This window comes from Phaethon aethereus, assembly GCF_964289735.1.
Source record: "Phaethon aethereus genome assembly, chromosome: Z".
NCBI classification, from domain to species: domain Eukaryota; kingdom Metazoa; phylum Chordata; class Aves; order Phaethontiformes; family Phaethontidae; genus Phaethon; species Phaethon aethereus.
In genome coordinates, this window is record NC_138577.1 from 78,210,166 (window position 1) to 78,232,352 (window position 22,187).

Here is a 22,187-nt window from a genome sequence, read left to right on the forward strand (position 1 = left end):
CTTAAAATAAATATTTGCCTGTATTTTTAATCTCACAGAATCACCCATCCAATTTTCTTCTTTTCTCCACAGATACCTTTCAATCCCTTTTCTATCTGTCAGCTGCCTGCAGCAAAACCTTTACAGTGCCTGGTAAAATGAGAGACCTAATTGTCTCCTACCTAACCCGTTACCTCCATAACAATATGAAATATTCACTGACAAGAAGTGCTTTGGATGTTTAAATGTTCCTTAGATCAGAAACCATTTGTGAAGAAGCCAAGACAGAAATATCTGCTCTAGCACAAACAAACAAACAAAAAAACCCACCAAAAACTACCATACTGGAAAGTTTTGAAAGTTTCAGGGTGTGTTGCATTAGTCAGTTTATTGGTGATTTGCTTATTTATGTACTCATCCTTAAGAGCCTGAATTGCAAAACCAGCTTTGAGGTCATGTGCAGAGACTACTTTTGCTGAGCTCAGCTGAAGTTCTTTGCGGATCCATATCCCTGCTGACCACCACACCTGCTGGAAGGTGTGGGAGAGGACACAGTGATGTAGAAAGCTACTGCTCGGGTCTGTCGTGAAAGTTTTAGCCCTGGTGGGCCGATGCAGTTTCTTTACTTACAACCTGCCAACAGTTTTGGCAAGAGCAGATGGCTATGAGTTTCAGTGATGACTACCAATGCTCCAAACCCTCTAAGGCACATAAGGGACAGAGGCCATTGGGAATTCTATCAGGGAAGTAGCTTTTCTGCAACAGTAATGGATGCCCTTCAAGTCTGCAGGCTGAAGCCACAGAAGCCCATCTGCCCCGTGGTTGGATTTAACCAGTGCTGGTTTATTCCTTCCTCAATTCCATGAAAGCCAGAATGCAGACAGATGGAGTAATTTATCTTTTTTATGTTAAACAACATGTGGAGCAGGAATAACCTTCTGAAGTAAAGAAATGTTTTGCTAGGGAAATGAGAAAATCCTGAATTTGAAGCACTGGCTGACACTTGGGAGATCTGGACTGCATTAGCTGCCTTCAGTTGTGAAGCCTGAGGATCCTTAAACAAGCCCCTTATTCGGTGTGCAACTGCAAAATGAAAAAGACCATTCCTCTGCAATCCTGCCCACTCCAGTGTTAAAGACAGGTTATCTTCACCCACAAATCCACCCCAGGAGCATGGTGAGACAGCAAGAGAGGGATGATCAGTCTCCTCAAGTTGGGTTCATACCATTGTTATAACACTTAATCCTGAGCAGCAAGAGCCTGATGAGATCATATGCAAAGATTACTTCAGATTATTATTAGAAATTTTATGTCATGTAAATGACAGATGGACAAAGAACAGTAGCAGCAGAAGAGGACAAGTAGGTCTGTAGCATTTTAGGGACCACAGAGGACTGTTTAAGAGGAGGTGGGGACACAGAGATCTGACCAAAGTGAGATGTTTCCCAACACAAGACTGTTCTTGGCAGCCTGGGCACTTCATAGCAGCAGTGGTTGAAGCAGAAATTGAAGGGTTTTCCTTTTGCTGTCATAGAAGCAGTCAGTGGTAAAAGGCAGATGTAATCAAGAATTATGAGATGAGACATCACGTTTCCTTAGAAACAGGAAAACTCTAATTTTAATCAAATTGCATCTTAATTTACATGAAGTGAAGTTTTTCCCATGTTGTTTTCTCATGTTTCACTTCATGGTGTTTTATCCCCTGATTATTTTTATAAAATCTTTACTTAGTCTGTCAGCTGTTATTATTCTTAGCTATTTTCCAAACAAAAATGAACATAAAAAATTATACAGGAGAGAAAAAATGGTGCAGAGAATAAATAGCAAGACAAAACCACACGGAAATATGTCAAGGGAAATATGTCCCTCAAAAGCTGGGAGAATTCTCTGGCCTCTGAGATAGTTAAATTCTAACTCAGGAAGTATTTCAGCTGCAAACTGGTGTAGTCTAGCCAGTTTCTGCAGAGAGGTATAAAGTTGTCAGTAAAAAGCAGATAATGTAATTGGAAAGCGACCAAGACCATGTGAAATGTGTTCAAGAGCCCCCAGAGGCTTCAACTGTTCAGAAGTACATATTGGACGTCTGAGTTATCAAAAGGAGTATTGGGTTAGGGCTTTGGAGGAACTGTTGTCCAGCTGATGTGCTCTGGAAACAGGAAACAGGAAGGATGCCGTTCCAGGGCTCTTGTCATGAAGAAAGCTGCATTTCAATCTGCATTAAAATCACGGGGGGAAATCATTAAAGGGAAAAAACCATAACATTGACTTGAGGATTTGAAGAAAGACGATGCCAGGCAAGTCCAGTAAGATTTAAACACATTTGCAAATGCTGTGCAAATGCTAGCTCAAAATCACGTGCAGATTTATGCTGATTTAGCTAACTGACTTCAGAAGTGCCCCAGAAGTGCAGGTGTTCAGTCAAATCAGCACAAGTTCTTGTCCTGCAGGGCCACTCATGAGCAGGGGTAAACGAAGTGAGACCCAGATCTCACTGAAATACCTCATAGAGCACTGTGCAAAATCCTTAGCTGTCAAACGTGCTATGCATGTGTGGCTCAGATATAAATACTGTCACACATCTTGAAAAAAGGCAGAGGCATCATGTCCCAAAGGGCACAATGACAAAGAGCAGGAAAACAAGGTGGCAAGGAAGAGTCTGACAGCAAAAAGCAAGTTTCAGTACTTGGCTGCATGGTTGTCTCTGGATGCTTGCACATACACTTTCACAGGATGTATGCCACTACCGCGCTGGCGAAGGAACACCAAACAGCATGGGCACCAAAGAAAGAACACAATGTACTGTCAAGCTTCAGACTGGGATTTTCCTCTGTGCCTTTGTTTCAGAGACATTAAAGGAGGAGCAATCAGGAAAGTCCAGATTACAAAGACATCATGATGCTGGTTGTCCTAAAAAGCCCCTACATAACTGGAAAAATAATTTCCAGTAGACTACATCTGGCCCAAGTCCAGCTGGCGGAGCGCTTGTAATGTCTGCAGAGAAGACTTGTATTTTAGTTGAGACACTAGAGTGGTGCTGCTGTCCCAATAAACACAAATCTGAATAATCTGTTTTAAGATTGCACTTAGGCAGGGATGTGAGCTGCTCAAACGTGAAGTGGGGAATGACTAGACAACAGTCCTCCAGGGGCTGAAAATAGATGTGAATCAATTGTGTTAGGAAAAAAAGGAAGCTTCACCCTGAGATGTCTCCATGGGACTGTCCTTGCCAAGGCATACCAAGCAATCATCATTTTGTTATAGTTAACACTGAAAGAACCTGGGCTGGAGGCTATATATAGTTAGCACTTAGGGAAAGATGAGGAGCAGAAGCTCCAGAGACCAGAAAACCAAGAACTATGAGTAGAGCTTGGAAAAAAATGCTTTATTCTAGTTGGAGAAGACGTAAAATCTCTCTGCAGAGGGGAAGGGAAGAAACTCGGGAGGACAACAAGCAATGAGGGAAGGGCCATTTAGGAAGCTGCATGGGGAGGGAGCAGTGTCTCTGTTGCTGGGACGTGTTTCACAAACACCTGTCAGCAGTGGATTAGCTGTAGTGGGAGACGCTTTGGACTCCTCGGGGCCCCTGCCAGCCCTTTTTCAATACACATTTCTCTGCATATGGGAGGATACAAGAGACAGATGGGAGGTTTGGTTTAACAGGTACAATTACACTAGCAGTGTCTCTGGTGTCATTTTTTTTGTTTCATCTTTGTCATGATGGGTAGTGCTGTATGATTACTGTATTGCCTTGGCCAGATTTGTGGCAAGCACTGTGACCATACTTAGTCAAAATTCCAAATAAACAATTACTTTTGATAGTAATAATGAGTACATACTGACCTAGTAAGATTTAACTGATAGCAATATGTTAATTATTTAAATCAATTATGTCATTCAGGTTGATATTTCTTTTTAACACTGTCTGTTAAAAGCTTGGTATAACACATATGTCTGGGCCTGAAAGTCAGTCCGTACCCTAGCAATGAGCACAGAGAGAGTTGGATCGGGTCACTTTTGTGCGTATAGAGGAGAGAACAAAGGGAAAACCCATGCAAAACATTTTCAATCAGTGCTACTGCAGGTCCAGACAGACCATCACCACTCCCCTGCTGCCTACACATTCCCACAAAATGAAAGTGAAAGATGAGCATTTTTTTAAATTTACCTGCACACTGGTTTTGGAGCTGGCCCAGCTCCCGAGGGATTGCACTCCTGGAAGATGTAGTTACACAGCAGAGACTCAGCGGCTGGTTGGCAGAATGAACTCACCATTTTCATTTCAGTCCAGGCAGTGTGCACAAGCAGCTCTTGGGTCTCCTCGGGGTCAGCATAGGAGGAGTTGAAGAAAACAAGAGCATTCTTCGCCAAGATAGCACTACACACCTCACCTCTGTACGTGCTGCAGTAGCCTGTATCACCCTTGTACAGCTTGCTGTCGAGGACAAGAGCATACACACGCAGTAAGCTCACACCCCTAAACACCTGCAGGAGCAAGACCTCTAAGCTCTGTTTCTGAATAAAGTGGCATCTGTAAGGCTAGCAGAGTGTAGAGGAGACAGTTATAACCACTAAAACCAGCTAATACTATCCAAAAATTAAACTTCTGCAAGGAAGCCTGGTGCGAGTGCCAGCCCCTCCTGGAGAGCTCCAGGGCTGAGGTTCTGACCGAGGGTTGCTAGCATTATAAGTGGTCAAAAAGCCTGGGCCATCATGCACAGCTGTCACCCAGCATGGCTCCTCGCCGTGGCCCCAGGCCCTAATGGGAAAATGTTTTGTTTTCCTGCTTCCCTGCAGTAGAGATCAACCATGCTGCTTGCTGCACACCTGTGATAACTCGGGATTTTTTGTTCTCCTCACTAGCAACAGTTTAATTTTGGACGGACTCAATGAGCAGGAGCCATGTGAGTCCCACCCAACACGTTTCAGGAAATTTTTCACAAGACCAGACCAGCCAAGTTCCTGCCTGCCCCTCCTCATCTCCTGTACCCCTCCTGACCTTAACTCTCTTCTACACGTGTTTAAGTGGGAGATACAGGGAGGAGAAAGGCACAAGCATGCAGTTTTCCTTCTGGTGCTTCCCTGCAAGGTCCACCCTCTCCTCTCTTCACCACACGTCCCACTTTGCAAACTCGTGCTGCAAAGCATGGGGACAGAGCTTATGCCGGAGCAATGAAAAGCACAGCAGGGTCAGCTCCTTTGTCGTCTGTTTATTTATCTTTCCTGTGTTTTTTGCATCTAGCAGGAGATGGTTGTCATCCCTCCCTTCTTCCCCATGGCCATCAAAAGGGAACAGCAGGGCAAGGGCACGCACCGGTAAGCCGTGCTCCCAGCAGCTTCCACAGCGGCCCCACGGTGGCCCCACAGCAGCCCCACGGCAGCAAGGTCTGCGGGTGAGGATGCTCCCTCCACTCAGGCAGCCCGTGGGATGCAGTGCCCTCGGGGCGGGGGGGACACACCTGGGAAAACAGCCCCCCTCGTGTGCCGGGGATGGCTGAATTGGGTAGGGAGCAGGCCTGGGTGCAGCTGTCCCCACTGCTCATTCAGCCAGTTTAACTGGGGTCAGGGAGTTCAATTCGCAACACGTCAACCATTTGGAGTAGCCAGCAGAGCTATTTGTATCTTTGCCTTTTATTCCTTTTATTTCTTTCCCCTGTCCAACTAATGGCTCATTGTCAGCCCTAGGGGTTCTTGCTGGGGTTCTTTTCAGAAAGCTGCAGGTACATGGACAAGGGATTATACAGGATGCCCAAATTTCAGCTTTTCAGATGCCGCTTCAGACAGCACTCTCTGGCCCTGGTTTAGCTGCAGTACTTTGAGCTCACTGCCAATTTTTTTTAATTCCACACACACACGTCACATTGGATGAAAAATACAGGAAGGCACTGATTCCTTGAGGTAGCACCAAAACGTCAGTGAAGCTGTGACACCCTGCATCACCCCAGGGTCCACAGACCCCCCTTCATGTGACCACAGGCACTGTCCGGCATCCTGCACCGGTCGCACAACCCGTGACATCTCCCTGGCACAGCACAGGTTTCCATGCCCCAGTGCCCTGCTAGAGCTGTCCTTGGCGTGGCAGGGGTCACAGTATTCACATTTTCCTGAAGATGCCCATCGTGCTTAATCTGAAAGGTGCATCCTTCCTGTTCCCCAAGAGGCAAAAGAGAGCACGGGTGAGCGTGTGGCAGCTGTGCTGCTCACTTCAGGGGGCTGCAGAAGCAAAAAGCAAAAAGCCCCCAGCGCTAATAATGTGTTTCCTCACTTTTTTAAAACCTGCAGGGAGACACGGACCAGGCTGCAATGGAGAAGTAGCCACCACGTGTTTCTCACAACGCCTTGTCACAGAAAGGGAATTTCATGCAGCAAATGTTGAGAACAACTGTGGGACAGAAGGGCTGAACATCTGACCACTGTTCCCATGCCTGTCACACCTACACGAGTGCAGGTGTAAAGCATAAGTCTGCCATCATCATCGGGTGGTCACTAAATCACTTACAAACTTCCTGAATCGATCTTGCAATCCCCTGTGAGGGAGGCAAGGGCCTTCAAGGAAGCCTATGTCAGGAAAGTGGCAAAACCATTTGCTCAGAATTTCTCGGGCTCTACTCTTTTCTCTGAGGGCTAGTAGCTCCCAGTCCTCCTCCCCGGCTAACCCTCTAATTTTCCTTCCAGACTGATCTGCCAGTGCAGAATGTAGAAATATGCTAGGACTCTAAAAACAAAAAGCCAGCCAACTTGTTCAGTATTCCAAAAAATACTAAGGAAAAGTGCACATGCAAGTGCATGTGACCCACTTACATACAAGTGGCTTTACCCATCCATAACTCCTCTTGGAACAAATATCTACACTTCTCTTGCCCTGATCTGGTGATCACCGAACCAAAATACATTTATTGGCTGTGTACACACAGGAGTTTAACTTGCAGTTAAGCTTTTGCCTGTAAATTTATAAGGTCAGTGAAGTTGCAGATGTGTAACTGTGAATGGAATTTACTCCAGAATATTCTGCCCACTACTGTATTTTAAGCACCCTTACTGATGTGTGATCCACTGCTTTCTTAATACGGAAGCATCCTTATCTACCCGGGTCCAGTCTCCATATATGCCTGTATAAAGGAGCTCAGCGCTCTCTTCAGGTGAACCTCATTTCCATGCTTAGCATCCAGAAATCCACTCCATTCATTTTTAAGCCAAATTAACCAAATCCCCTTGGTTCATCATTCGTTCTCCCTGGCCCTGAGAAAACCCCCAGGCAGCCACAGAAAGTCATTCTTACCTCCACTCTGCCAAGAGGCACCAGATCCAGGAATTGTGATGAGCCAGGAGAAAGAAGAAATGGAAAAGACATCAGTGTCACTTCATTGCACCCTGTGAGATGTGGGGGTTAAGATTTCCATGGTAGGAATATGTCTGAGACCTGTAAGCTGTCTGAAAAGGATGCAGCTAAATTCTGTCCTTATTTTGCACCTTCTTGTAGGGAAGAAGAGCTCAGCAACACTGGGTGCCTTGTGGGGAGAGGGAACGAGGAGGAGCACAAGAATTGCTGGCTGCAGCTGAGGTGAACCGTTGCACCCTAAACCCACACCTTTACCCTTATCCTTTGGGTCCTACATAACCAGCAGATAGCACCCTCTGTTTAAGGCACCCATGCACCCATTGCTGCAGGCAGTAGCTCTAACAGGTGGGAGAAACCATGGCTGGAGAAGCAGCGCAGGCGCGCAGCTGTGCCCCCGACTTGCATCACAGCAGAGAGCTGGGCTGCACCGGCTCAGGGAAGAGGTGCTGAGCATCAGCCAAGGACCACAACACCCCTGCCCTGGGACCCTCAGGAGCTGGGACGAGGCCAAGGCAGGTTCCTGCTCAGGTCTGGGGGGCCGCTGAGCACACACAGCCTGGGGGAGAGCACTGCTGCTTCTCCCACCAGCCTAAAGCACCTGCCCTCCCTGTTGCATTTGCCGCTCTGCTTCATGGGGCAGAGCCTTGCCTGAGCTAAAAACAAAAGTGGGGATGTTAAATACGGTATCAAGTGCCGAGTCTCTTACGGGGCAGAATGTGTTGCTAGGTCTCAATGCCCAGTGTTAGAAAGGGAATGGTCATTTTCTCAAAGGAGCAGAGGCATAGAGACAGGGGCAGGTGCAGGCCTGGTTAGCAGCAGGACCAGGGCTACCATACCACATCTGGAGTCCCAGGTGATTCCTCTTTCCTCTAACTAAACCCCTCTGCCTCTCCCCAGAGGGAAGGCACAAGCTGTCACCTTTCTCTTGGTATGACAAATGCTGTCGGCTAGCTCAGACCATCTCCTCTTTGGATCACCCTTTCCCCATCTGAGAGAAGTCCCTGGGAGAAAGAGGTCACCCCAGGCACAGCAGGGTAGTGCTCTGACAGCAACCTCCCTGCTTTCTGGGTGCAACCCTCTGAGAAGTCAAACTGCTCACAACAGCTATTTTCACCTTGCTGTTAGGTGATACCAACGCTGGGTCATGGCCATGACTTCCTCCGCATGGATGAACTTACCAAGTGCGCTTCTGGGACACAAAGTACAAGATGGCATCAAACGTTCAGGAAATGACAGCTGTGCCAGACTCCAAAGTGTAAGAATATATGAGGAAATAGCATGGCTGGGGATGCACTTGTAATCAAATTTAGCCTCCTGCACACTATCAGCTCTCCAAGTCTTTCCCTCCTCCTCCAGAGTACTACACATCCCTTTCCCCTCCCCCAGCAGGGAAGCCAGGACTGCGATTGCAAGGGTAAAAAATTAATGACCAACTTCTTTCCCAGCATACCTGAAACGCTGATGGTTGCTGCGGCCTTTGCAGCTCCAAAAGTTTTGCTGTGTTTGTTCGTGGCGAGGCAAGTGAACAAGCCGGGTCGGGTGACATAGACCTGCAGTCTGGAGTCAACCACTCTGTCCTTGACGCTTTCCACTATAGACCCTGCAGAAACCTAAGAGACCAAAAAGCCCAGTGCAGTGATATTTCCCACAAAGGCAAACAAACCAAGTAAAAATTTAAGAGGCTCAGCCGCAAGCATTTAAATTGGCAGAGAAAGATGCGGCAAGCAGATAGATGTGGAAGAGCACTAAAGCTGCTGGTGTTATTTTGGTGCTTTCACAGCAGCTGACTTCACAGACAAGAGCAAATGTTTAAGACTGCTCCTATTTCACAATTCAGCGATACTTTTGCAATTAATTTTCAGTTCCATAGGGCTGTAATCTCAGTTTTGCTCATGTAATTGAGCTGGATAATTACTCCAGGACCTCTTCTAGTGGTTTTCTAGTTTTCCTACTCATGCTTTAGCAAGGAAGGGCACGAAGTGGCTTTGTGGACCCTGGCTATACAGAGAAAGAAAAGAAAATAGTTTGGAAGTTGTTGATTTGGGATTAATATACCCACTGCCACACTTCCAAAGCAGTCATGAGCAAAGCAAGTGCTCTGGCTATGACACTTTGGGAGATACCTGATAGATTCTCTTATCTCACACCTGGAAATACGGAAGGGGCTGCAGATGTGGTGTCTGTGCAGATCCCATTGAAATCAAGTTTCCACTAACCTCCAGGGAGGTTAGATTGGTCTCTCTAACTTCTCAGATAAATGTATAGGTAGAGTGCTTTGCTGGGGTGGATCCAGGGAGATAGCTCTCACTGTCCTTAGGGCCAGGTCACACCGGTGGGGATCCAGGGGCAACCACATCTCGCTTGAATTACACTTGTTGCTTCCTATCAGTGTGAAGGGTAGAGGAGGCAATGCTGCTCATTCCTTGTGCTGATCAGGTCCCCTCTCCCTCCTTATCCCTCAGGCCTCGGGCATACCCCGTCCTGCTAGCTGCCCTCCCAGCAGCACTGGGCTGTGCCTGGTGAGCACAGAGAGCCAGGACTGCTCCTCCCGGCTTGGGCATGGGAGGAAAAGGGCACTCGGGTATCTGCAAGCAGTACGAGCAGCACATGTGGTCACAAGCACCATGGAAAATCACAGGTAGAAGTGTCCGGTCGTTGCGCCTAGGACTTCCACACTGGCCTCCTGGTGTTTTCTCTGCTGGGAACCTCAAGCCACTCCCTCATGTTAATTGATTCCCTTCCCTTTTCAAATACATTCCCTGAGATTTTGTTGCCAGCACATCCTTCTTTAGCCTTTAAAATGTGACCTCAGCCACCATGAAAGCAGAGGCCTTTTCACAACTTCACACCTGGCTCACTTATTCTTTGCAGTGCAGACAACTACAGTTCAAGGTCCATGATGCCCCATGGTGCATAGCAGGAGGAGAAGGAATGGTGTTTCTGTTTAGCTAGGCAAGGCATCTGCTGCTCAGAGGAGTTTCCATCCACCTCTTCAAAGGCAGCTCAATAACCTCAGCAGATTCCCACTCTTTAAACCTCAGGACAATTACAGGTCGGTGTTGAGAGACCGTAATGCCACAGGCACATTGCATCTTCAAATGACTCACCATTGCTTGCTTGTGAGCCAGCCCTCAAACACTCCAGTCCACCCGCTTCCCAGCCTGGCTTTCCCAGAGTCGGGCTCACGTTAAGGTCTCCTTGCCATATTAAAATGAAGCAGTCTGGAGCACCACCCTCCTGGGACTGGGCTTTGCCTTGCAGACAGGATCGGGGCAGGGCAGATCTGACCAGCTGGGCGGTGGCTCCGGGCAGGGGCTGAGCATCATCTCACACATGCTCCCTGTGGGACCAACGCACTGGTGCGAGCTTGGCAGAGCAAGGGTCTGTTCTCCAGAAATACTCTGCCCTTGCCAGTGACCACAGAGCCCCCAAAATGTTTCTACCCCAATGGCGAAGAAGTCTTGAATGAACACCTGCAGTTGTGTCAAAATTATCACCAGAAACTACTGAGGACCCACAGGGCTCTGCGGAGGCTGATCTGATCCCTTTGCTGTTCTCACTAGCAACCTCTAGGGAATATAGAAAATTATACCTAATCAGACTGGAGGGCACAATGAAGTTTAGAGGAGATAAGGAAGGCAGGACAGCCTGCAGACTAGCCCAGGCTCCCTAACAATGTACGTTAATACATGGAAAGAGGGGATAGAGACCAGCGTGGGGATAGCCTTCTGAAGTAAGGAACTTGAGCGAGAGGATTTATTGGTCCTGTCAGACAAGCAACTCCAAAGAAATGGCCAGAAGGACTTGGGGCTGACAGGGGCGATAGAGCAGAGGCAAACTGCCAGCCTGCACACAGTGGCTGCTCCACCTGCCTCCACAGCATCGCACCGTGAGGCTCACATCCTTAAAAAAGCTGTTGAAAGACCACAGGGAGTATAAACCATGTCCACCATAACCATGTGAAGGCTGGAGGGAACCCATGGCAGGCTCAGGCTGCAGAGCTGCTGCTCACTCCTGGGGAGGTAACACTGGCTGTCAAGCAGCTCTTCACTTCAGCTGAAGGGAAGGCATTACAATGGCCTACACATGGACATGAATGCCAGTCGAATTCACAGTATGCACCTATTTTAAATGGTCAGGATAATCAGACCACAGAACAATTTCCTGTGAGAAGCAGTGGATTTGCAGCTCTTGGTGCCTGCTGTTGAAGAGGATGTGCCTTTCTTCAAGACGTGCTTCTAGCCAGGTATAAATTGGTGACATACTTCAGTGTGTCACCTAGGTCAGTCTAGCAAATTTCAGATCCATTCATCTGCAAATATACTTTGCATATATGCTGTCCCACAGGTATTTTGCCTCAAGACAGTTTGTTTTACCTAACTACCTCAGTTTGTGTTATTTTGTCAAAAAAGAGATTTTGCCAAAAAAGAGATTTTGCCATGGCATTGTTATCACATTAGGTGAGAAAAGGTGGCTGCAGAAATACTTAAACCCACAATGAAGTGCTAGAAAGCCTGGCTCAGAAGGTTGTAAACATCCAAAGCATCCTTCATCTTGGGCTTTCCAGACCCTAACAAATTAACCCACGCAACACACTGGAGAAGGGTGAGAGTTTTGTAGAGGAGAAAACTGCAGCAGGGAGTCGAGGCAGGCTTAATGTGATTGCACAGCGAGGTGCTTAAGTATGGCAGGAATAGAAACCATGGGCAGTGGCTCCCAGCCCCGCATTTTAATTCCTAGGCTGCGCTTCTGGATGCTAGCAGAACTCCGGGGCAAAAAGCATGAAAAAAGAGGCACTTACAGCTTTCCCATTTTCCAGCCAGGTGACGGTGGGGACTGGAAGGCCGGTCGCCGCACACCGCAATGTCACCACAGACCCAAAAGTGATATTTTGGGATTCAGGAGCCTTCAGGATTCTGGCAAAAACTGCAGGAGAAGACAAAGGTGCTAGTTGGATGGCAATGTAAAGCTAAGTCTTTGCTGGTGTGGGGATGCTTCCTTCCCAACAGATCTCAAAATAAAAACAGCCCACGAACAAAAGTGGAGCATAGCAAGGGCTTCCCAGTGAGTGACAGTCTTGGGAGAGGGATGAGGAGAAGAAAAAAAAGTGATCAGCACTGTTATGTTCTGCACCTTACAGACCAAAATTTTACCTCTGGAAATGTCTACACCATCAGAGTTCAACACCTCAGAGGAGGTAACATTGAAAAAAACAAGGGTAAACTCATCAGTAGAATGCAGATGGGACAACTTACAACAAATACACAACAAGTTACCACGCTGCCCTGCCAAGGGTGACCTCATGAGAAACCTGTTAAAAACCATCAAGAGAGACCACCAGCATGGTCACAGACAGTGAAGGTTAAGGGTCAGATAAGCTCCTCCGTGTGATCACAGTGATTAAGATTTACCATGGAGAGCCGCAAACCTCAGCATTTTCCATGCCACGACAACCTGCCCTAAGGGGAGACTCTAACATCAAGTTACAGGGGAATGGCCAGCAAAGACTTTGTGAAGCTGACATTGCAGGGGGAAAGGTGAGTTTTTAAAGTCACTTTTCATCTCTACTACTCTTGCTTCTTTTGTGGCAATATGGTTACTGAGCAGTTTGAAGACAAGCGAGATAAGTGCCTCCCTGGCCCAAGTGAAAAGAAGAATTGAAGTATTTTTGCTGAAAATTTATTTTGATACAGAAACACAACTCTAATGGCCTTCACAAGCTGTATTTCAGCTGCTGTATTTGGACCACATAGAGGAAAGCAGAGAAGAGAGACATTTCCCGTGCGGAACATTTGAGTTTTGACACAAAATTTTTAATGGACATGCCTGAATGTCTGTGCAGAAGCAGGCTGAATAGTTCTGTTGCCATTTCTTACTCCAATTTCTCATGCCTAGTGAGTAATGCTTGCTCTCTACCTTCTGGGCTGCACAGCAATGACTGAAAGTCTCCATCAGAAATTTTAGTAAGCAGGGGAGTTTCTCTTGGAGTTCTCAGACAAGCCTGTTTGCCCCTTTTGCTATCTGTATGCTTCCCCTTACGAACATGTCTGTTTGTGTCATGTTCTTCTATGTCTCTGCCCAACACACCTCGTGACAGTGGCCACTGGCTGCTCCCAGATGGAGACCTCCAATGCAGAGCAAGTAGGAGATCAGCGGGTCCCTCCAAAAAATGAACATCTGTCCCCGATATTTGGGATGGGAAGGTTTTGTCTGCAAAATTTCAGTTGGAATAAAAAAAGTACATGCTTTCCACATAGTTCTTCCATCAAGTCTTGGCCAGGGAAGGAGCTGAGTTTTGCATTAACAAAGATCTTAAAACCAGTTTTTGCTTGTGGATAGATAACGTTTGGAGTACGTTTCAGGTGTCTTAGAAGCACAGCTATTCAATAGGCTCCTGTGCAGGATTTTTTAGGAAGATTACATTTAATGTCAGTGAAGTAAAAAGGGTAGGAGGATGCATATTATATTCAGCTTCTTAATTTGTCTACAGTCTCCAAGCAGTCCCTCACTGTTGATGCTTGGTGCCACTTACTTAAAGTCAAAGCAGAACAGCATCAGGGGCTGCTGTATTCCCCCTGACCCTCAGTGAGGCATCAGGTACAAAGCCACACCGCTAACGAGGAAAGCTGCAGTCACTGGTCAGGGACTTTCCTGATGAATAATACGCAAAATGAAACCTTTGCCTGAAGTTTCACTTCAGGCCATTAACACCAGATGGTTACAAATTCAGCCCCAAGCATGCTGGGCCAAGCTCATAATTCCTTTTATACTTCATTCGGAGAAATACTAAACTTTTGGGCCTGTCCCCTGGCAGCAGTTACGTGCACATGGCTCCCGCCGAAGCCAGCACATTAGCTCCCAGAGCCGGAATACGGCCCTCAGTGCTTTTCTCATGCTGCTGTTGGTTTCACGGGGACCCTGACCACCTGACAACTCTGCTGCTCAGGTCCTGCCCTAATCAATACCGAGGTGACAAATTAGCAGCACCCTATTAGCCAGTGCAGAACACAGGTGCGTATGCCTTCCTCTGAACTGACCACTCTCCCAAAACCTGAGAGGAGCTGTCAGCCCACAGAAAAAAATATGCGCTTCGTTAACGATGGCTGTTGCGCAGGCAGGGAGCAAAGCCACCGCGAGGGCAGCGCCCGGTCCGGCTCACGCGTGGCACCTGCGGGGAGGCCAGAAAGCTGCATCCCGTTCCCTGCACTGATCCCAGCACTTGCTTCAGTAGCCCAGCACACTGCTGGCGTGAGCCAGAACAGGGGAGGCAAAGGGTCAGGCCATTCAAGCCTGAAACACCAAATACAGGAGTAAAAATCCAGCCACGGCTGCGAAGCATCCACATGTTTCTTGTGGAAAGTACTGCAGGTGTATTAGCTAGCAGAGGGAAGGGTGGCTATGTGAAAGTGGGCCTATAAATACATAAGCAGATTTCCAAAGCGTGGAAGAGTGGCAGCTCCTGCTACACCCAGTCACTGTGTGCATTTCCAGGACTTTCAAAATTGAAGTTACAGATTTAGTACTTTAACATTTCAAGTACTTGCATTTGCGTGCTTTTTAGAAGTATTTTACTTAAAGTTTAGCTCTTTAACTTAAGTGCTTAGCTCTAACTACTGTGAATGGAATAACCTGGGTTTTTTTACATTATTTTATTTTTAAGTGAGAAATTTCGTGGGACAAGGGTTGGACTTCCCAGGTCCTGACAGGCTTTGAAGTGCTGCTGACTGGCATACCCCAGGGACATGTTTTCCAAAGGGCATCACTTTGGGAAACAGCATTAAATAAATACCATCACCTATTTCTCAGCCCCATCATGTATGACTGACACACTGCCATAGCTGGCAGACTCAGGTACTGTGGGAAAGCCAGGACGGGTTGTGTGAGTTAGTGTCACCTTCTACCAGTGCAAAGTGGGGCAAAACCACCAGGATGAGCTTGAGGTCCATTTTAGCAACTGCATCAGCAAGGAAATCTCTCCTGTAGCTAAATGGAGGATCCCAGACCCAAAACAATGACCTTTTTTTCCCCCATCATATTACACAAAGAAAGAAAGCAGGCAAAGGCGAGGAAAAAATGGCAACCCTGATGGTGCCAACCTAAGCAACTGGCAGGGAGAGGTGGGTGAAAGGGAGGAAGAGGAAGGAACAGGAAATGGCAACAAATGTTTGTAAAATTCACATTATTAGCTGGGCTCAGGACATAATTTTTGTTTTAATTTTGTCTCAGAGTGAAAAATCCCAACAACCAGATGATTTTTAACACTTCCATGACTTGCCCTCCTTTTCCAGATCCTCCCAAAGTGGATTTTGATGGGACCTTTGTCTGTTTAGCTACATCACCACAAGGTTAACAACATTCACATCAAGGACCCCCCAGGCTCTTAGCACAGGATTTACCCAAAGGCGTGCCAAAAAACAGTTAGGGAAGGTGGGCAAAGAGGGCTTAATTTATTTATTTATTTAAGTGGAAAATAAAACAGAGGAGCTGGAAATTAAATCTGGCCAGCAAAAAGCCAAGCCAGCATGTTAAGTTTCACTCCCAAGCCCTCTAATAAATGTCCTTTCTTTTACAGCCCTGTTAAATGATGTGCTGTGCACTGCAGGGCTTGCTAGGAGGTATCTGCACCGCAGCCAGCTGCTCTCGTTTCTGAGAATTAGGTAACATCATCCAGTCCAAACAGTAGGACTTTAATTCAGTCACGAAATTTTTATTCTATAAAAAGATTAAAGCAGGGTCCGCCCCCAGCCCCCAGATTGAATGGCTAACTCTTTCCAGGTGACTTTGTTTTCCTGTCGCCTTTGCCTGAGCTGGGTTTCATTTCCAAGGTTTGGGGCCCAATCCTGCAGTCCTGGCAGATGCCTGTCCCCTGACTGGGTAAAGCCCGTTTTTTTGTTAAAGCAGGCTGGATTGGGCCACTCCCATCCAGGCAGCAGCCTGGGTGGCCTGGGGTCATGCTGCTGTTTTTGGGAAAGGACAAAGTGATGCCCAGAGCTCACAAGAAACCCTTGTAAGCACAGACCCACTGCAGGAGGACGTCCCTTTTATCCAGGATTTCATAAGCCTTAACACTGGCTTTGATGCACCAGGCCCTGTCAAGCACTGGTTTTGGGGTGTGGGATGGGTTTTCTCCCAGACCCTTCACTGGCTTTGGTGAACCTCGACTTTCAGAGAACAAAAGCAACATTTGCCAATGTACATGAGTTAACCCAACCTGTCAGCATCTGCACATAATCACGTCCAAGAGTTTGTTGCTAGTCCTGGCATACTGTAAAGCATACCTGATAGTCCAAACCAAGATAGGCCACCAAAAATTAAACCTGTGTTAGCAACCACGTGGCAATAGTGGGTGCACGCTCACTTCCCACTGCAGTTTGAGCCTGGCCTAACACGTGAGCCAGACCTGGCGTGTCCATACAGCCAGATCTGATATCTCAACGTGCTCCACTTTCCCCAATTGTTTTGCTTTTATTATGAAAAATGGTCTTTTGGGTAATTACAGCCAGATCCTATGATAAAAATTTTTTCCAACTAAGCTGCAAAACACTGTGGGTAAAGGCAACTCCTACATGTAAAAGGCATTTTCCTCTGGTACAGCTGGTGCCATGTTGCGACCCAATGTGTCTACATTGCTGGGGGAATTGGTAAGCTATGCATTGCCTCGGAAACTTTCCTGATATAAATACCCTGGCAAAGCCTTTGTGCTGCATACTATTCATGTGCAAGCATTTAGGAGATAAACTACAAGCATTTTTTTGTTCGGGTTCACCAATGTTCCCATAGCTTTTTCGTACCCAAAGTGTGACGGATTGAAATGACTCCTTCTCTACAGAGGAGTTCTCTGACTTGGACTTTGCTTACTAATCCATAAGAAATCACTTATGCTTGCCACCTATATGCTCTGAGGATCCAAAAAGTTGTGCCAATGCATTTTCAGTCTTTTGCCAGTGAGAAGCCCAGTCGTCTAAATCCCCATTCAGATTCATTCATCTCACATCAATTCACTCTTCCTGACAAGTCTAAACCAGACAGTCAAGAAGAGAGAACAAGCAGAGGGGCTACCATTTCCTTCCCACTGGTGAGAGATGAGGGTATGCCTGACAAATACGTTTATAAACACAGAGAAAGCTGCAGCATTTGCGTTTTCTGACATGTCAAATTAATCAGTGTAAAACCCCAACAATTCTTGAAATACCAGGGCTGAGAACAGGCTGAGTATCACACTCGTGGATCAGTGGTTGCAGACATGGCCACGCCGAGCTGTGTGCAGCAGCTAATTGCATGCCAAGAGCCAGGGCTGAACAAGCAAGGCACAGTCTCCACAGCTGACGACGGGACCAAATCCCAGCTCCAAGAACAAACAAATTCTTCAGTCAGCACGGTCAACTCCTCTCACAGCAGCAGCGATGGGCTCTGCACATGGCTTGTCACATGCCTCTGTATGGGAACAGCTCACATTAATACCTTTGCAACTGCTCAAGGTGTGTTGTCACCCTCTCACCCATTCCATAACTGCTGGGTTAATAATTAAATCCTGAGATAATTGCAAGGTCAGTTTTGCTTTGATCTCTGAGTATTTCTTATCAAAAGTGCAATATTTATCTTTTTGCAAGCCTACCAAGTAATCACAAAGAGGAGCAAAATGCTATAGGCAAAGTTGGTATGAGACACTTCCACTTATCTCTATCAAATTGCTTATTTTTATTTAATCCCCATCCAAACATGCTTATTGCCAGAGGATCATGTGTATACAGATTATCAAAAGAAAAAAAATGTACAAATGCAGTAAGAAATGCACACAATCACTGTATTATTTCTCAAGGAACAGCACTATTAGGTGCGGGCCACAGAAGAGCAAGCTGCCGAAGCACTGTAAGCAAGCAGTATTTCATCATCCTCCTGCCTCTCACCTGGTTATCATGGTAATCTGGGAGGGGAACCTCCCAATGTATTTGAAATATCAGCATTTTGTACAAAATCTCAAAGTCTCCAAGCTCTTCTGGCTCCTGATACGTGATTTGGGAAGTTTGGGGATTGCAGTAGTTCTATCAGCTCATGCAGCACAGGCTAGACAGCACAGCAATACATAGACACTCAACTTGGAGTCTGAGGCTGTGAGACGGACAGCAGGGACAATTCAATATCTCTGTGGAAAGGAGATGGAGGAAACCACAGCATCTCCATCCTGAAGCATATGCCTTCAGATTCTAAGCTCTGGTGTCTAATATCAAAGCAGGTTTTTCTTAGCAAGGCAATAGCTTTTCAAGGCAACCTTGTTCTAGGGTGAGCTCAAAGATTTATGGATGGTAGGACAATTTGCATCAGCAGAAGGACTCATATAATGTTAAATGCATCAACCAGCACAGGAACTTCTCAGCTGTGAAAGACTTTGCATCACATGTAGATGTCTCTGGAATCCTTAAAGCAGACCCTGAAAATATGCAAAGCTATAATAACCAGGAGTAAAATGTAAATAGATAGCTTATATCCTGTGTAACTATATAAAACCTGTTCTGTACAAGTGTTCATTTCTATATACAGAGCAAACATCAGATTCAAGGACAAGCGAGGATAACATGTTCAAATTACTTCCTAAGGAAATGAATAAGGAAATTCTTTTCATGTCATTACTGTTCTTATACATGTTTGGTTTCTTTGAAGGAAACACCCTTCTAAACCTCCCCATGCTCCAGCTTTTCTACAGTACGGACACACACCACTTGCCATTTAACTCTGCCGTTACCCGTTACTGCATGTGAAACTGGAAAAGAAGTTCCTAGTCTCCTGAGTCAAAGAGCAACTCTTTTGCTCTTTCCAGTCACGATCACGACCCATCACGACTGCTGCCAAGGCTACCAGTCTGCCTGCGTGTACTGAAATTTCCATAGTTGCACATAAGTCTCCCTCTCTCCCACTCTCAGGAATAGAGCAGGCAATTATGGGAATCACTGGGATACCCAAAACTGAGATAAGCCCTGCAGCATCCTGACATCTGGTCTCCACCAATGGGTAACAGCAGTGCCATAAATTTAATTGCATGCCATGTGAAAAGTACTTCCTTTCATCTATTTTAAAGTGCTACTAGCTGTAGCTGCTAGGATGTTTCTTGTTTGGGGGTGATAGCAAGTAGTCTGTTCCCTGATCACCTTATCCACCATGAATGCTTGGTTTTCAATGCTGAAAACTCTGCTAGTCCCTATCACAGAGATCCATCTTTATTCCCTATTTTCAACTCCTTGTTTGAGATGCCTTTTTGGAAGGGGTAGTCTGGGGCTGCATTCAATTTCAAAGATGTGTGGGGACCATTCCTACACAGAGTAGCACAACAGCAGACACTTTCTGTTTGATAGTATAGGCACACACACCCCCTAGAAATATTGTATGACACTAGAACTGGCGTTCATGCTAGAAGCAAAATCTAGAGTTGTACAGTTTTGAAGGGTCAGTTACAGTGGAAAGTAGGAGTGGGGCTTTCACCTCCACCAAGGCTACCAGAATGAGAAAACCAGAAAACATCCTGGGAAGGCAGAAGGCATCAGCCTCAGAAAAATGGTATTGGCCCACAGATGACTTCCCAAAACTGGACTTTAAATAGATGCTATGAAATTTCCAGGTTGCCTTCAAAACCCTCCTTTTTGTATCTTCAGCCCCAGCTCTATCTTTTCTCAGTGTGAAAAGGCAGTCACTTCAGGATAGTTGTCTCAGTTTGCTTTGTCCCCCCCTTATCTGATAGCTATGGATATTCTCTATCCTCAGCTCTCTTTGTTGTTGTGAAGGAAGCACATGCCTCCTAGCCACCCAACACAGTTTACAAGCCAGAAGGATTTTGTCCACAATATCTATTTTTTTTCTTAAAACCACAATTCATGCGATGATGTGAGAAATTCATATGTTTTTTAAGTGCCTTTCCAAACTCTTTGTTAGGGGAAAGAGGTTTTTGCAGAAGGAAACAGCAGGCTCAAATGCCCATTAAAGAAGAACTGTTCGTATATGCCTTGTCAGAAACCTCATGCTGCTCCCTTCACAGATCCTCAGTGCAGGAGGCCACCCCACAACAACTACACGAAGGCAGCGTGCACCTCGTGCCTGTGCCACAGCAGAGCAAGCCTCAGGAATAAAGTGAATATCTCACGCTTCTTTGTTCATTTGCTGAAGGTCTGGGGCTGTTTTCTTTCTCCTGCAGCTTGCCTTGTTACCCTGTAATTAGGGCTATGGTCGTATCTGCAGCATCTGAGAACCTCAGGATGACTACGGTGAATGCAGTAGGCAGGAGGAGATTTAATGAGATATTCTGGGCTTTCAGTTACGCCCACGCCACCCCGCTGAGGCCAGTCAATTAACTTTGGTGTAATTACAGGCAAGCTCAGTACTATTTTCTTTCCCTCTAATGCTCCCTCCCCCAAACCCTTTGCAATTTTTAACAGCAAACTGCAGCATTCACGCTGCCTGCAGGTTCATACACCAGCATCACTGCAGGCAGGGAAGGCAATCCCTTCCGTGGGTTTCTGCCTCTGCTCATGGCAGAGCCAAACACTCTTCCTCAGTGTCAGTATCAGACTTGCCCTGAGGAAGTTTTGCCCAGCACTTAAATGCAAAACTGCAAACTCCCTTGTCAGTCTGCTATTTGGCAACCCAACTCACCCAAAACATTCTACCTCAGAAGATGGCACAGATAAAAATTCAGATTTCACAATGATAGCTGGTCTATGGGCAAGGTGGCAAGTGTCAGGGTAACAGTGCGGACCGGCTGCTTTGGTGGTCTCTTGGTATTTCCCTTTCCCATTTCTTCTATGCCAAGTACAGACATGTTGACACAAAACTTAGAAAACTTTCTGGATGGCACATCTGGCATCAGTTTTCATTTGAAATAGGACCTATCTCTGGAATGTGGTCAATCCAAACTTATAGATTGGAGTAAGTACATACTTTTCTTATGGGTACTTGAATTACAGTGTGACTTTCTTTTTTGATTTATCTGTGATGCAAATTTGTCCCAAGACCACATAAGAGGTCCACAAAACAGCTGAAGGAAGCTAGTGCTTTAGACTTCATGGGCATAGTCTGTTAACTAAATAGCCAAGGCATTGCTTTCTATTGTGATCTAGTCTGCTGTCCCATCACTGCCTCCAAGAATCACAAAAAATTATTTAAAAAGATAAAAAATTGAAAATTCCAGACCAAACCTACCCATGTCCTGACAGATCCTTCCCTCTGAAGAGATGATTCTCCAAGGAAAAACTTCCTATTTTTAAGGCTAAGGCGGTTCTCACAAGTGGCTTGCAGAGGAACTTTTTTGTGGCCTGTGGCAGGGTATTATTTTAGTAGCTAGTAATAAGCAATAAACTGTGGGGAGGAACAGACTTCTATCTACCAGGGTTGGAATGCAAAACCAAACATCTAAGTCAGCGGAGAATAAGGAGCATTGCTTCTACCCTTGTTTTGATTTGCTTGCTTTGTACGTTGTCACACAGTAGCACAGGAGGAAGTGGAGCAGCAGCACTTTGACAGAGGGATGAATGAAACTGCCTGGATAAAGAAAGGATCCGTAGCCCTCAACCAATGCCCCATTCAGTCAACTGGAAACTGCAGAGAAGATTCGATTCAAAAAATGTTATTAAACCCATAGAAAATCCAGTTAGTTTCTTGATGAGCACACTGGATCTTCCAGCACTAATTTGTGCGGGGGTTTTTGTTTGTTTGTTTCCTGACAGATTTATTATTTCTAATTTCTAGACATGCCTTTGTACAGTGATGACTCCAAAACTAAACCTTATCACACAGTATACTCCAAAACTCCTGAATTCCACAATCCTCTGGTGCCACAGGCTGGAGAATGAGCTCAACTTCATGTAAATGACAAGATGGAGGTGCATCT

General features: G+C 46.1%; 1 protein-coding gene across 1 annotated transcript in view; it reads right to left on the bottom strand.

Annotated features, from left to right (window-relative positions):
- Window positions 1-22,187, bottom strand: part of MUSK (muscle associated receptor tyrosine kinase) — a gene marked incomplete at both ends in the record, with an annotated part of 54,705 nt that overhangs the window by 16,548 nt on the left and 15,970 nt on the right. Inside the window, 4 exons of the mRNA XM_082013275.1 lie at window positions 4,145-4,411; window positions 7,256-7,262; window positions 8,766-8,925; window positions 12,117-12,241. Of these exons, the coding sequence (XP_081869401.1) occupies window positions 4,145-4,411; window positions 7,256-7,262; window positions 8,766-8,925; window positions 12,117-12,241 (559 nt within the window). The remainder of the gene's footprint in view (window positions 1-4,144; window positions 4,412-7,255; window positions 7,263-8,765; window positions 8,926-12,116; window positions 12,242-22,187) is intronic.